This window comes from Pteropus vampyrus, unplaced genomic scaffold (genome assembly GCF_000151845.1).
Source record: "Pteropus vampyrus isolate Shadow unplaced genomic scaffold, Pvam_2.0 Scaffold62, whole genome shotgun sequence".
Classification (NCBI taxonomy): domain Eukaryota; kingdom Metazoa; phylum Chordata; class Mammalia; order Chiroptera; family Pteropodidae; genus Pteropus; species Pteropus vampyrus.
This window is the reverse complement of record NW_011888843.1, coordinates 4,339,438-4,354,116: the sequence shown is the minus strand read 5'-3', so window position 1 is coordinate 4,354,116 and position 14,679 is coordinate 4,339,438. Positions and strand designations below refer to the sequence as shown.

The following is a 14,679-nucleotide window of genomic DNA, read 5'->3' as shown; positions in this document are numbered from 1 at the left end:
ATTTGCTTGGTCTTTTTAGCTGTTCGTTTTCTGTCCTGTTCTTTCCTTTTATTTATTTATTTTTTTAATTTATACTTCCAACTCTTTAATCATTCTTAGAATAGCCTCTTTCATAGCCTTTTTCAGATTATTCTGTTCTCTCTGGTCTCAGGCACGTAATACCTTCCCCTTGTTATATCTGTAGACTCTCCTCAATGGTAGTTTATTGCCTAGTTCAGTTTGTAATTTGTGTGTGTGTGCTCATCTTCATTTTTTTTTTCCTATGGGGCTTTTATAAATTCTGACCTGTATTTGCTGTTAACTACTTAGACTGGGTTCATTCACCCCCAATTAGTGTAACTATAGATCTCATACCCACTTTGGTGTAGGCTTGGAGTATGAATTTCTTACAGGTCTGTTTCTTTTTCTTTTTCTTCCATTTATGGTCCTGGACAGAAGGTAAGCTTCCTTGCAACTTTCCTGGGCCAGTGGGTAGAGTTTTTTTGTCCCCTTTTCAGATGTAAGTTTTAAGCAGGGGACTCTGTTCTGGCTCCCTTGGTCATACAGACTGGCAGCCAAGTTCTGTGCCCCCATGCGAGGATTAAAACTCAAGCCCAAACACCTATGTCTAGGTCCAGCGCCCACTTATCTCTCTATTTTTGAGTCTTTCTGCCTATCTGGTACCTAGAGTTTCTCTTTTCCCAAGTTTTAAAAAAAATAGCTACGTATTAGGGGAGAGGGGACCCTTTCTGTGTCCGCCCATCACAGCATCACTCTAAGTCACTGTGCTCTCTGTGTAACAAACGTCACCATTAAAAGCATTTGTAAAGTGCTCTCCATGCTTGCCGCTCTTGTGAATACTGTCTCATGCTTGTGTAACGCTTTGTACTTTTCCAAGAACTTTATAATCATCTGATTTGAAACCCTCAGCAATCCCCTCAGGAAGGTAGGAAAGATGTTATTATTCCCAATCTGTCAAAAGATCAGAAAGCTAATTGTGTTGCCAAAACTTCCAGCAAATATCAGAATCAAGACCAGAGCCCTCCGTGTGTGCTGGCCTCACCGGTGTCTCCGCGTCAGGCATGAGTCCTTCTCTCAAAAGAGCTCCAGAATCAACAGGACAGTGACGCCATGAAAACATTTAGAACCAACTTACACAATAAGTCAGCTTTTCATTTTGTTCAAAAAAGAAAGCATATTTGAATTCAGAGCAAAAGGGCTTTAATCAACAGACATGTTAATTTTTTAAATGGGCTTGTTTTACAAGTTAAATTGTATGTAAGAAAGTAAGTTGTCAGATTTTCAAGAGAAAATAAATAACTTGGCCAATACAAGAAATACACTGTACACGCAATTCTGTTCAGAGGCTGCATTGGTGGATGTCTTCGTCCTGTTACGTTGTTGAAATCTTTTCAGGAGGAGAATATAAAAACCGACTCTTCTTATTCCATCATAAGAACTACCTCTAGAGTGAAAAGATAAGTACTGGACGAGGATAATGATTTTTCAACATTCATGCATCATTCCACAGAAGAAGAAAGACCAGAAATATCTCAGCATCTGGTTTCCACCCACATCTAGTCAGCACCTACCAGGTTTTAAGTCAGACAAGGGAATGGATATCTCAGGCTGGGGGGGGTAACATTTTGAAATATATTGCATGGGAAATTTGTCATTTAAGCCTATTGAACTTGCATTCCCAATGATGAATGTTTAAGTCTTTTTCAGCATTTTCAGGGAGGAAACAGACAAACAAAATAGTAATTGCTGGGAATCATAGCTTTTTAGGAATGGAAGTACCTTAAAGTTCGTTTAGTCAAATCCTTCTGCTTAACTGTATCTTGGAGAGGTTATTTCATAGAGCTAGCTGGCAATAGAATCGATTCTAGAAGTCAGATATCCTAAGGCTGGCATGCAATAATGAAAGGAAGTAACTTTTTTTTAGCTTAATTCCCCTTTATCACAGTTCATCCCAGGTAAGAACATCAGCCGAACATTTTCCCTTCTAAAGAACTTGTACTCGCTGTTCCTGTCATAATTTGTTCCCTCCTGTCACTCTGGGATAGCCCTTTCTCAGAGCTGCCTGCCCTGCCCACCTCATGCAGACAGCCTCCCGGGAACTCTGTTAACCACTGTATGTTCCTTTATTTTTTATTGCCTATTACTCACAGTAGTTTGTAAGCTCCAGGAGAGAAAAAGGAAAGAACTCTTTGGAAGTCCTGTTATTTCCCTACCACCTGAAATGCCTGGCACAGAGTACGTGCTCAAGAAATACCTGAATCAGCAAATGAACCACCAAAGAATAAATAAACTAGATAGAAAATTCTAGTTATGGGATATAGTATTATTGGTAAAGCAAAAAAACATAACTTATTAGCTTATGTCAGAACATTCATCGTATCCTTTTCCTTATTTTGATGGTTGTCCAGATATTGACAAAATGTTTACCTCTTCTAGAATCCGAATTCATACATTATTTCATCAGACTAAACTCTGTCCAGAATAGATATGCTGTGTGGTCAAATCTAGTGTTTAGTGGAAAAGCAAATAAAGATTGACTTAAAAATCTAAGTATAAATTATCTTTAGAATGTTAAGAGTGGTTATTTGTTTTTGTTTTGGCTTAGTTAATTATGCGAATATGTCTTAAAACAGTATAAAAAAAAACAGTGCAAAGGAGGGAAGCTTCGTTTGCATTTCTCCTCTTTCTGATCAGGAATAAGTGTGGTGAAGGTGTAAGATTTGGAGTCTGGAGACACTTCACTAAGGATCAGTGTATTTTACTAACTTAACCCAAAATGATATCAACAGAACTATTCTTACTCACATTTACACTATGCACTAAAAAGCAATGTGTTGTTCTGAGTGTGAGGTTCTCACAGTTATGTCCATGTATATACGAAAGCCAGCTCTTTCTGCTTCATAAGTAAATTGTAAGCCTGAAGTTAGAGCTCTGGCATTCAGATATTGTTAAGCTACTTTATAACATAGCAAGGAAAGAATATAAAATGACTACATTAAAATGTTATTATTTTGCCTAAACTGATTCCAGAACTTTTGAGTAATAATAGTTAGCTCAGTCACTACTTCGTAGATAAGGCATTCTAAATTTTTAAAAAATCCTTACCTGAGACTATTAAATAGTAAAGGGCATACCTTCTGACTCCTAAATGGAAAACTTTTCCAGAATGCTGTCTACCTGATTTTATTCCTTGACAAGAGTATCAGTTCACTTGCCTTTCTGCTCATTATACTTCCTCCTAAAGATTTTTAAAAGCATGATTAGTCTTTTCAGAATGACAGTTTAGGCCATTTGGGGTTGTGCATTAGCCAATAACTTTTATCTCAACTACAGCAAAAAATTTAAAAAATTTAAAAAATTACACCCTGACTAGAAAGTGTATTTAGTTTATGTAGCATATCCCTAAATGATTTCTTGAATATCAGTATAGTTGTTTTCAGGAATGAAAGCCCCCATTCAATCTTGAATAGCCTTAATCATTTCTAGAACTTTCCCATATGCTCTGTAGACATTATATACATTTCAATGATAAGATGGAGTGTGAGAATTTTAAGGTTTATGATTCATAAAATTCTCAGAATGTTGGCTCAGTATATGTAACATTTCAAGCATATTGTTTACATTTATAAATTTATCTTCTAGGCTGTTCCTTACTCCAGAGAATTTAAGCAGAAATATGACTACTTTAGGAAGAAATTAAAGAAACCTGTGAGTAACATGTCTTGTAAAAATGCTGTTTTAGTCCTTTGTAAGTTACCAGAGTTACTTGAGTGAGAACGTGTTTGTTACTTTTATATGTATACTAAAAATATTACCTTCCTTTTTTCATTACACTTTGATCCTCCCGGATCTTCAATCTGAATTTTCTTTTTAACAGAAGTGGTAAGTGAAGACTAACTCGTATTGCATATCAAATCACCTGCCGGGTAATTTCTTATGTAATACATAAAAAGATAGAAATGATTTTTATGGGATATAAAATAATTCAGGACCTAGTCAAAAAATCTGGAGAAGCCTATGCAAGCAATTAATTATCATTATCATATTTAATAAAACCTAGATCCTACTTAGAAAAGTGTTCAAGTCCTGCCCTTTAAGATCAAAAGAAAATTTTTAATTATATTCATAACAAATATAATTTATAATATTTGTCATATTAAGACCAAGTTTAATTTTCATATTAAAATTAAATATGAAACCTTGTAAGGTTTTTAAAGGCTGTGTTTTAAATGACAGTATTTTCTACTGACGCATCTCCCGCATTTTTCAACATTATGTCTTCTGTTTTACTTTTAGATTTTACCTCTTCACTAGAAGTTTTTCCCATATTCTCCTCCGTTTGTGCATTCACTGGTTTTGTTTTTTTTGTTTGTTTGTTTGTTTTTTTGCGGGGCGGTGGGGGGTTGCACCAGTCTCTGTTTCCTGGTTTCTTCCCATTGGGGGGAGAATGTCTGCCCCGACTCAGATCATCCCAGGTTGCCTGTGCTCCGTCACCGTCTCTCTCTGCTCCTTTCCCTCAGTGGAGGCTTCATTTTCTGGGCATCTGCTGTGGGTGAGGCACAGGGGAGGCAAAGATGCAAGAGACGTGGTCTCTGCCTGGGGAGCCCCCACCTAGGGGCTCTGTTCTCTCTTCCAACACCCTGATTTCAGTAGCTCTTAGATGCCAGCTTCTGAAATGACTCAAATTTGAACACACACAATCCCACACTGTTTCTTTGTGAGTCACCTGCGTTTCCACCAGAAATAAGTGTCGACTTTGTGGGTGCCACCCTGTCTCACGCTGGCACTTTCACTGAGTATCATCTGCCTGGAAACTGACTCCATAAGTCCATTTTCATAGCAAAGCTGCCCCTGGCCCTCACATCTCCAGGAAGCAATTATTCCTGGCTTCAGTCAAGTGCTTTTCTATTTTCATGTGTATGAACTGTAGCCTTTGGGGTGATTTCACAGCTTGGCATGATAATCAGGGTTCCACTTCCCATGGCAACAGAATAGCTTGTAGGCATCATGTATCACATCGTCTATCTGGAAGCCCTATTGGTGTTAAGAATGCCCCACCCTGCCCAGGTAGGGAAAGTTTAAGGGTTTATATTACCTGGACAAAAGACTCTTTCTTTGACAGAAACAATGTATAGTGTTGACCATATTTCAGTTGCTAGTGGATGGATGAGTGTCTCACAATGGTTTTTAAAAGGGGGAGAGAGCATGGCTGCCTTCCGCTCAGCAGATTGTCCTGCAGCATATGTTGCTGGCTCAGGCTGACAGCTGCTGGTGGATGCTGGATGTGTCTCATCCTGACATCGTGAGGCTTTCCATCTGTGAAGAAAAATCCGTAAAGGAGAGAACCTCAGTTGGAGCCATTCGTCACTGCTTATTTATTTGAAGACTGCCGTTATTTCTGTTCTGTGTTGTTTTTTTTTTTCTTTTAGGAAGTAACATGTATATTGTATGATTGTATGTTTTCTTTTTCTTTTGTGTAGGCTGATATTCCAAATAGGTTTGAAATGAAACTTCACAGAAATAACATTTTTGAAGAGTCCTATCGGAGAATCATGTCTGTGAAAAGACCAGATGTCCTAAAAGCTAGACTGTGGATTGAATTCGAATCAGAGAAAGGTCTTGACTATGGGGGCGTGGCCAGAGAATGGTTCTTCTTGCTGTCCAAAGAGATGTTCAACCCCTACTACGGTCTCTTTGAGTACTCTGCAACGTAAGTCACATGCATGCATTCAGAACGTGTCCCCACAGAAACAGCTTTAGTCTTGACGAATTTAAAGGCATTGAGAGAATAAGCAGCTCAGGCATTTAAAATGAGTTAACACTGTTAATTTCAGTGTCTTTACGATGAGGTAAATCCATCTTAACCACATCTCAAGCTTCTTTCTTTTTTTAAGTCTTCCACATATCTTTTTTCACGACTATAAAATCTAATTTTCAGAAACAAAATGCATTAGAACTTGAATCTCTCTGTAATCTCGATGGACATACCCTGTCGTTTCTGTTAACGTAATTTCTTGATAAATGAATAGCAGGTGAAAAACGTTCCTCCTCTCCATCGTGGCTAAATGTATGCAGAATAGCTAAAACTTATAAATAACCATAAAATGTTTGGCTTTTAATGATAACATCTTTAAATGTATAACATCACCACCACCCTTTAAAAATCTAGAACAGGTTCCGACTCTACCTGGGGAGGTAATATAGTCTGTGAACACCTGAACAAAAGGATTGTTCTCTTGTCTGCTGGGTTCATGTGATTGAAATTAAAAATGTGCTGGGTACTTATGGTAAGGAACAAGAGGCAATTTTCATTTGTCATGTTAATTCAAGAGAATTTGTCAATGTCAGAATTCAGAAAGTCGTCGTCATCATCGTCTTATGAACAAAAATAGTTTCCGAAGTTACACTAGTCACAGGCAAATTATGACAACTTCGAGGACCATTCTTCAGCGCCCCAAGGGCCCCGCCCTGGTCCTGTAGGGGAAGAAGCAGACCGCACCCCTTCCCCTTTGCACAAGGATTTCATCATTGCCAGGCATGGAAACTAGAACATATTCATTCAAGCTGCTTTCTCAGGATTCAAACATTGGCTGCTTACAAGGCCACCCTTTTCTCCTTCAGGCTGTGGATCCTCCAAAGGCTCAGGCTGGGCCTGAGTCCCCAATAGAATGGTTGTTGACCTTGATGGAAAGCAGCCTGTGCTCTCAGGGGACTTGGGTCTCCCACACCTTCCACCTGGTGCCAAGCTCCTGGGGGCTCCTCAGTATCCTGCCCCATTGTGCTAGCCAAGAATTGCCTAGCTTGTCTGTCATGGTCATTACCAAGTCCCATAAGAAAGCCGGCTGTATAAAGCTGAGAGAAACCATTGAAGTGGCGGGCAGGGTAGGAAGGCAGGATCCTCGCCTCTTACCTGCATTCCCATACATCCCCCAGAGGACTCCGTCTGTGGAGCCTAATTTGAAAACTGCTGATCCTTGTGGTTTTGAGACCGAAGAAGGGAGATTAGGTACATGCGAACATTGCATTTTGCATTGCGGTTTGCATTGTCCGGGCAGGTGTATGCTGCTCCCTGTGGCCTTGGGGCCTTTAGGGCAGAGTGGCATTCAAACCAAAAGCTCAGCCCATGGTAAAAACCTTAACCCTCAAACCAAAAGCCCATCAAAGGAGCAAAGCCTCCCCTTCACAGAGATGACCTGAAGTATTCACGGCCTCACAGTCTGGGCACAGTCCCTTTGTCATGTGGGATTTCTCATCTTCCCAAAATATCTGGTCGAACTATATGAAATCAACATTTTCGTAGATCATAAATAGTCAAATATCGACAGTTTCTTATGGTTTAACTTACATAAGGCGTGTGCACCAGCTCTGTGAGACCCCCCCCCTTCCCCCCGTCGCTGGTCACAGAAAGGGGGTAACTAAACGGTAAGTCACGTCAGCTTATGTATGCCCTTCCGCATCAAATGCAAGTGTGGCTGTAAAAGCTTAATGACGATAGCAAAGGCGAATTCAGATTCCTGTGCTTCTTCCTTAAAAATATGATCGGGCATTTTCTCCCTCTTCCTCCCCAAAGGGACAACTACACACTTCAGATCAATCCCAATTCAGGCCTCTGTAATGAAGATCATTTGTCCTATTTCACTTTTATTGGAAGAGTTGCTGGTCTGGCAGTATTTCATGGGAAACTTTTAGATGGTAAGTTTATTAAAATAATCTTAAAGTAATAAAAATAGCAGACAGTGCTCAGGGCTCTTTGTGGTTCCTTATTAGGTATCTTATCTTTTACATCATAGATTTTAAGCAAAAACTTTACTGGTTCTGAGTAATTCAATAATTTTTATGTAATAGAGGTGCTTCTCCCTGGTGTCATTTTAATTTGAGCATTGAAGACATAGTCTATACACAGTTTAAAAATTTGTGACTAAAAAACTTAGGTGCGAAGCACAGAACATTCTGTAATTGTGTATTTTGTTTTCCAGAATAACTTTTCTTTAGCGATAGCTAGATTTAGTGGCAGATGGAAAAGCTAATTGAAAAAAGTTAATTAAAATGATCTAATTCGTCCAATATCCTGCCTTTGTTTCATTTGTCCCCAAATTATTATTTTTTTTAATGAGAAGAGACTATAAATAATTTCAGAACTTGTTATAACACAGCTGAGACCTTGACCTTGAGGTCACTGCTAAAACAGATGGCACAAAATAACCTCATTCTTATTTAAGTCATGAAGAATTTCAAGGAACCTTGGAAGTTGGAAGAACTCAAACCTTCTCCATAGCTCTATGTATAGGCTTTAATAGAGACTTCTTATAGATTGGTCACTTCAAAAGTACTGCCCTGAAGAGAACACTGTAGAAATCATCAGTGAGGAAGGAGAATCAGAAATATTTTTAAGGGTTTGGAAGTAGAATGGTTGAGGATGGACGAGAGAGAGTAAGATTGGAGTTTGACGTTACAGTCTATAGAGAAAGATTTCCAGGGGGATTGTGTTACTTGCATCTATGGAACCTTAGCTATTCTAATCAATAATTGATGTACTCTCTGTACATTGACCTTTAATATAGTTTCATTAGTAATTCTAGTTGATTTTGATCCTCTGACTTCAATATTTTATTTTCAGTGGGGTTTGAAATAAGCACTTATTTCTGATGAGAAAGAAACCGAACTCTTTCTATACACGTATGTCGTGCGAATATATTTTAATCAAATTTGCAACCTTGGCGTCATGCCATAGGTTGTTTCTGCTGTTCAAAGTCACTTCGGCCTTTTCTCAGAAGGTCAGTTTACTTACCTTTCGAGAAGGTAAACAAGGCATTCTTATACTTGCTGTGGGAAACAGAGAAAAGTGTAAGATACGTCCTGACCTCGATAAATTTTAGTGGGGGCAAAACGAAAAGCAGGAGACCCACAGTGATGGGAGCAGAAGGGAACACGGGGAGGGCTCCGAGGAGACACGGATTTGTCTGGAGGGTGGAGAGCTCTTTGCTGGCGTTGGGCACACCATGCGGGCAGGGCAGGAACTGAGCATTTAGAAGCTGGGACCATTTCAGAAGAGCAAGGACTAGCCAAGTCAAGGCTCCGTGGAGGGAGCGATGGAGAGAAACAAATGGGGGCATCTCAGAGACTGCTGTAAAAAGTGGTACCAGCATACATCAGGAATTGCAAAACAGAGAGCCAGGATCCCACAGAGCGTGGTCAGCGGTATCTTCAGTTTCTTAAAAATGAGCGTGTCCCTGTGGGCTGGGCACAGATATTTCATATGTCAGCACAGCCTCCTCCTCCACCTCCCTAGACACTGAAGGTGTCTGAGCCAGTTCGAGTGGCATTGCGCTGCAGAGGACTGGCGACTGATTGGATGGGGGGCGGCGTGGGGGAGGCCGAGGTGCCAGTGTCCCCAGTGAGGATGCGTGTGATGCTGACTTGCCTTTGCACAGGGTGGACTGGGGGTCCCTGTGGGACACCCGTGTGGTGGCGGGGTCGTCCTCACTGCCACTGCCCCAGCCAGGCCTTTATCAGCCCTGCCCTGGAAGATTGCACGGCCTCTACGCGGTCTCCCTCAACTCCATCTCGTCCTTTCTTTTCTCTCCGTTGCTGCACGCAGTGGAGCTGAAATGCAGATGGATGAGAAGAGACTGGTTTTTGCCTGGCCTTTCAGTGACTCCTGTCGCCCTCGGGCGGTAACCCAAACTCTCCAGCACTGCGTGCAAGCTGCTCACTCCCCAGTGACTTCTCCGGCCTGTCCGCCCCGGGACACCCTGTGCTTCTGTCCCGACAAACCACTGGCGAGTCCCCATTTTGTCCCTCTGCTTGGAGTGCCCTCTCTTTCCTGTTTCTGTGCCTCGTCTGCACTGCAAAATCCTGCCGTCTTTACTACCCCGCCCCCACCCCCCAAAAAACAGACCTTCATCTACTTGGTCACAGGTTACTATATAAAAGGTCTCTGATTGTTCTCTCCTGGTGTCTCATTCAAACTGAAGGCAGGTTAATCTTTCATTTCTGATGCACAACAATATCAAAGACGTGAAACTAACCCAGTATTCATCATACTTTAGGTTTCTTCATTAGGCCATTTTACAAAATGATGCTGGGAAAGCAGATAACTCTGAACGACATGGAATCTGTGGTGAGTAGATACGGATCGCTCCCCCGGGCATCATGGGCCACCCGTGCCTTACGGAAAAGTAGCCATGACCATGTTGTAGTCACAGCAACGTTTACGGGTGTCATCATTCACTGTAAAGAATAGGGCACATTTAATTGTTCGAGAAGTTAATCGCTCTCCCTAATTTTTCTAAAAAGCAGACCCTCATTCACGTTAACTAGAAGCATGGTCCTTGGGTTGGACACACCCAATCTCATTGACCTCTGCGTAGCCAGAACTGCTGCGACCAAATCAAATCTAAGGGATATCTGGGGACCTCATTGCGGCCCTTGCTTTTCATCAGAAACTGCTAATACTGAATGTTTAGAGATTCATCTGTTTTCTGACCTCAAAAAATGGCACGGCCACAAACCAAAATAGTAGATACAGGGAAGAGTGTACAGTGTCATCGTCGATGTGGACGGGCGAGTGAGCACTACATGTGGAGAAGAATAAGACAAGTGAGGAAATGAATCCTGTGCGAAGTTTTCTAAAAAGCGATGTGGGTTTCCACGTTGCATTTAACTTATCTACGCTGACCGTTTTAGAGCCGAAAGGATTTTCTATAAAAACAAAAATGGATGCTCTTTCCATAACTTAGGTTTTGTTTTTCTTTCAACTTACCTATACCCCATCACCTACCTCTGAGCGTAGGGATGTTTGCCCAAGCCCCAGCTCACTCAGAGCGCCCTCTAGAGGCATCTTCTTCCAGTGAAGTATTTGCAGCTCTGCTTTCACGTTCTGTCACTCACATCGAAGTGTCTGTATCCCCCTGGCCTTGCTGGGATGCAGACTGCGTCTCTAGTGTAGTTGGGCCATATTCTCCCTATGGACCAGCGCTGATCGCTGCTTCTGCACATCAGAGGCGGACACTGGCAGTGCACTTGAACCCACTCGGCGGTTTCTCCGTGGGGAGGTTGCCAGACACATCCACCGTAGCAGTCTAAAAATTTGTTTAGCTTTCACCTTTAACTTCCGCTGTTATTATTGTATAATGATGAAGCTGGGAACGCAGACGTTTAAAGTCAAAATTTTGTGCCCCATGTTGACAGATGGTGCACACATTCTGTTTTGCCTTCTGAGAGCCTGTCAGGTCCCAGCACTGGAGTCCCTGGGGGGAGAGGAGGCCAGGCCCCCCATCTCATGTCGGAGCAGCCTCCCCGTTCGCTTACACTGACTTTCAGAGAGTAGTAAAAGCTCAGGACGGGGCGTAACTTAAAACCACCGATATTTAGATAGAATGTTCTCCGTCCTTCCTGTTGGCCTCTGATGTGTTTATTCTTCAAAGATAGGAATTATATTAATCTCTACGTGTTCAATTTTATGATTTGGTGACCAGAGCAGGTTCCTCCTGGTACACCTCACAGAGGGCAGGATTGAACTACAAACCCCTGTTGCTACTAAAACATTTTTTCAGTTTATATTTTAAATTAAAGGGGAAGAGTATATTAGTGATGAATGCAATTCTTGAGCACTGTGAATGAAATTTCATGAGAAGGACTTAATTATTTAAAGTCAAACGAGTTTGTATTTGGGGAGGAAAAGAGCTTAATTTTAATTTCTGTGTCATTACTGTAGGACAGTGAATATTACAACTCCCTGAAATGGATCCTAGAGAATGACCCTACTGAACTGGACCTCATGTTCTGTATCGATGAAGAAAACTTTGGACAGGTAGGTGCGGGGAGACCCAGGATCTCCTCTGACTGTCAAAGAGTCTTTGCTTCTTCACAGGTTATAACACGGTTTTGTCAGACAATTAAAAACAGCCACCAGTTTGCGTGTCCCTTCCTCAAGGAAGCCGACCTGACCCCAGACCGTAATACTTGAGAGTAGCTCCCGTGTGTCCCTGCGGCACACACCACAGGTGACTTTGCATCTGCTCGTATGACTGTGTGTTTAGCATCCGCCTCTCCCACCAGGCTCAGTCATAGACAGCAGCGCTGGGGCCGCCTTTTGCTCCCCATGGTGACCTCACCACCCGGCTGAGTGCCTGCTGCGGGGTAGGTGCTCAGAATAGTTGTGGAACCAACACTGTAGACACCACCAAGATACCTGTGCAAGGCCATCCCCTCTGTCGGCCCTCGGCAAAGTCGTTCACTGTGCGTTGCAGTTTATTCTAACCCAGGAGGAAGCCCACACCTCTCGTGCCAAAAGATATGGCCATTTCTTTAATGGAGTGAAGTTACCCACAGAAGTGAAATGTCTATGCACTGGGCCTCAGTGCTTCAAGCTGGGTCTCCCAACCCGCCACCCCCGCCCCCTCTTCCACAAATAGAAATATCAGACTGTGAAGTCTGGTGGTAGCCGTCAGTTCATGCGATGGTGCTGTACCTGGTTTTCTTAATGGTTGGTAAGAATCCAGAGCTGCTGGTTTCTGGGGCAGTGTTTCAAATGAATGTTTCAAATGAACACATGTCAGTGTATTTGAACGATCTCCATGTGCCCAGCAGAAAGAACAAACCACACACCCACGTGCTCATGTCCCACACAGGCGGCATGCACATGCTCCACCTGGAGGAGGCTCCCTTTCAGAGTGAGGCGAAGTAGAAATTCTTATTGCAAGTTTAGCAAAGCAGCATCTGGCTTGGTGGTTTCGAAGAGGCACCAGAAGTGTGGGCTTTTAAGAAGCCGTGCTGTAGGGCGGGGAAGAAAGTGGGCAGCAGCCCTGCAGGAGAATTCTTCGGGACCAGGAGTGAGTTGGCTCAAGGTAGACATTCTCAACCGGGGTGCTACTGTCCCTAAGGGGATAAAAATTGGTTCTTGGAGGACAAAAGGTCTCAGCCACTACAATGGTTTACAGCCTCCAAAAAGCCATAATTTACAACACAGTGTACTGTGGATCTGTTCATTAAGATTGCATGGGAAGAAAGGGGCAATTTGGCAAGGGGGAAGCTTAAGAAAGCTCTTTAGGGGGTGTGAATGACAAAAGGCTGAGGAAGACTAGGCTGGGGAAAGGGAATGTGCGGAAGGCAGAAACTGGAGGTAGGTGGAGAGAGAGGTGAGGGACAGAGCGAGGTCCTGGCAGGAGCTGGGAGGAACCAGTCCCAGAGCCAAAGTGGAGGTGGCTTTGGGAAGGGCAGAGGCCCCGGCTCCTCAGAGACCAGGTCAAGAAAGCAGACAGGTGGCGACCACAGGAAACGCGGGGCCGACGCGGGGCTGCTCCGTAATCTGAGTACGGTCGCTCGCTTGGTGTCTGCCGGGGGGCTGAAGGGGGCGAGGGAGGCCTGGGCCCCTCAGAGCACCCCACGGCGTTTGTAGAGCGCCAGGAGTGGGAGAAGAGCCAACCCCGACTCCTCCTGAGGCCAGCGCCTTCGCGTGATCCAGACAGTGTCTCAGCGAGTCCTCAGACATCTGGCAGGTGGCATCTTGGAAAGGTTGGGGGGAACGTGTGTGCAGCCAGCATTTTAGCTGTGAGAGTCACGTCGCCTCAGGTTGCTCTGAAGAGGATTAAGTTCACACTCGGGCCAGTGGACTGAAAGAAATAGGACTTTTTCCCCGCAAGTGCTGATTGCATGCCAGACACTGCGACTGTGTTCTTCCTGTCGGGTCTTGAAAGAGTTCACACACAAGGCGGGGCCGCTGCTGTCCGGGGAAGCCAGCGTCACCACGTAGGTGTGGAAGTGTAGTGGGGAAGGGGGTGGGGGTGGCCGGAACCCCCAGCGGAGTGGATGAAGGATATGCCGCCGGGGAGCACACGCTTGGCTTCTAACACTGGCTTCGTCCCCCTTTGCTTTGTACCCTCCATTGGCATCCACCGGCCGGAGCCTCGGCCACCGCCTCTGGAGTACGATTGGTGTCAGGTGTGGGAACGGAGGGGCGGGACAGGCCCTCTGTCGGGCCTGCACTAGGACTGGACGAAGCCCGTTTCTGTCGCCCGGCCAGGCCGACAGCCCCCTGTGCCCCAGTGGCACACGCAGCACTGTTGCTGAGTGCATTTGGTCGCTCCCCGCCTGTGGCAGCAATGTCTGAAATTCGCCAGTGTGAAGTGTGTGTGTTGTGGCGGGGGGGGTTGGGGGGTGGCAGATGGAGAGACACAAACACAACAAGGTTAGGATGGATGGGCAGAGATGGAAGCTGGCCAGAGAAATTTATGTTCACAGAGTCAGGCTGATCTCATCGTAAGGGCTTTGCAGTCAGGCCACCTTGGGCTTGACCCTGGCTCTCTCCGCTTCCTGTCTGAGCCCCGCTCTCGGCGAGAGAATGGAGACAGTGGCTGGTGGGCTCAGTTCAGTGATGGCCTCTGTGATGAGCCTCACACCACACCTGGGCCACAGGAAGCGATCCGCATCTAGCCCCTGGAAGCCAGTTTAAAAAATGACATTCCAACAGCAGCCGTGACCTATGCACCAAAACGTCACCCGCGAGGAGCCCAAGCAGGAGGGAGCCTGCCAGGCTCCAAGGATTCACCCTCACACGGTGGCTTAGGGAACAGACGTGACAATCATCTTTCTCTGCCTGTCCTTGAGCCCTCTGTCACTGCCTCCCTCAGAAGCCCTAGGTCAGAATCAACCATGAAACTGGACCACCACCCCCGACCC

At 44.2% G+C, this 14,679-nt stretch overlaps 1 protein-coding gene across 10 annotated transcripts in view; it reads left to right on the top strand.

Annotated features, from left to right (window-relative positions):
• NEDD4L (neural precursor cell expressed, developmentally down-regulated 4-like, E3 ubiquitin protein ligase) overlaps window positions 1–14,679 on the top strand; it is a 217,115-nt gene that overhangs the window by 182,781 nt on the left and 19,655 nt on the right. For all 10 annotated transcript variants that reach the window (XM_011361097.2, XM_011361102.2, XM_011361101.2 and 7 more), the window contains 5 exons: window positions 3,643–3,708; window positions 5,481–5,710; window positions 7,571–7,692; window positions 10,050–10,120; window positions 11,717–11,812. In XM_011361097.2, the coding sequence (XP_011359399.2) occupies window positions 3,643–3,708; window positions 5,481–5,710; window positions 7,571–7,692; window positions 10,050–10,120; window positions 11,717–11,812 (585 nt within the window). The remainder of the gene's footprint in view (window positions 1–3,642; window positions 3,709–5,480; window positions 5,711–7,570; window positions 7,693–10,049; window positions 10,121–11,716; window positions 11,813–14,679) is intronic.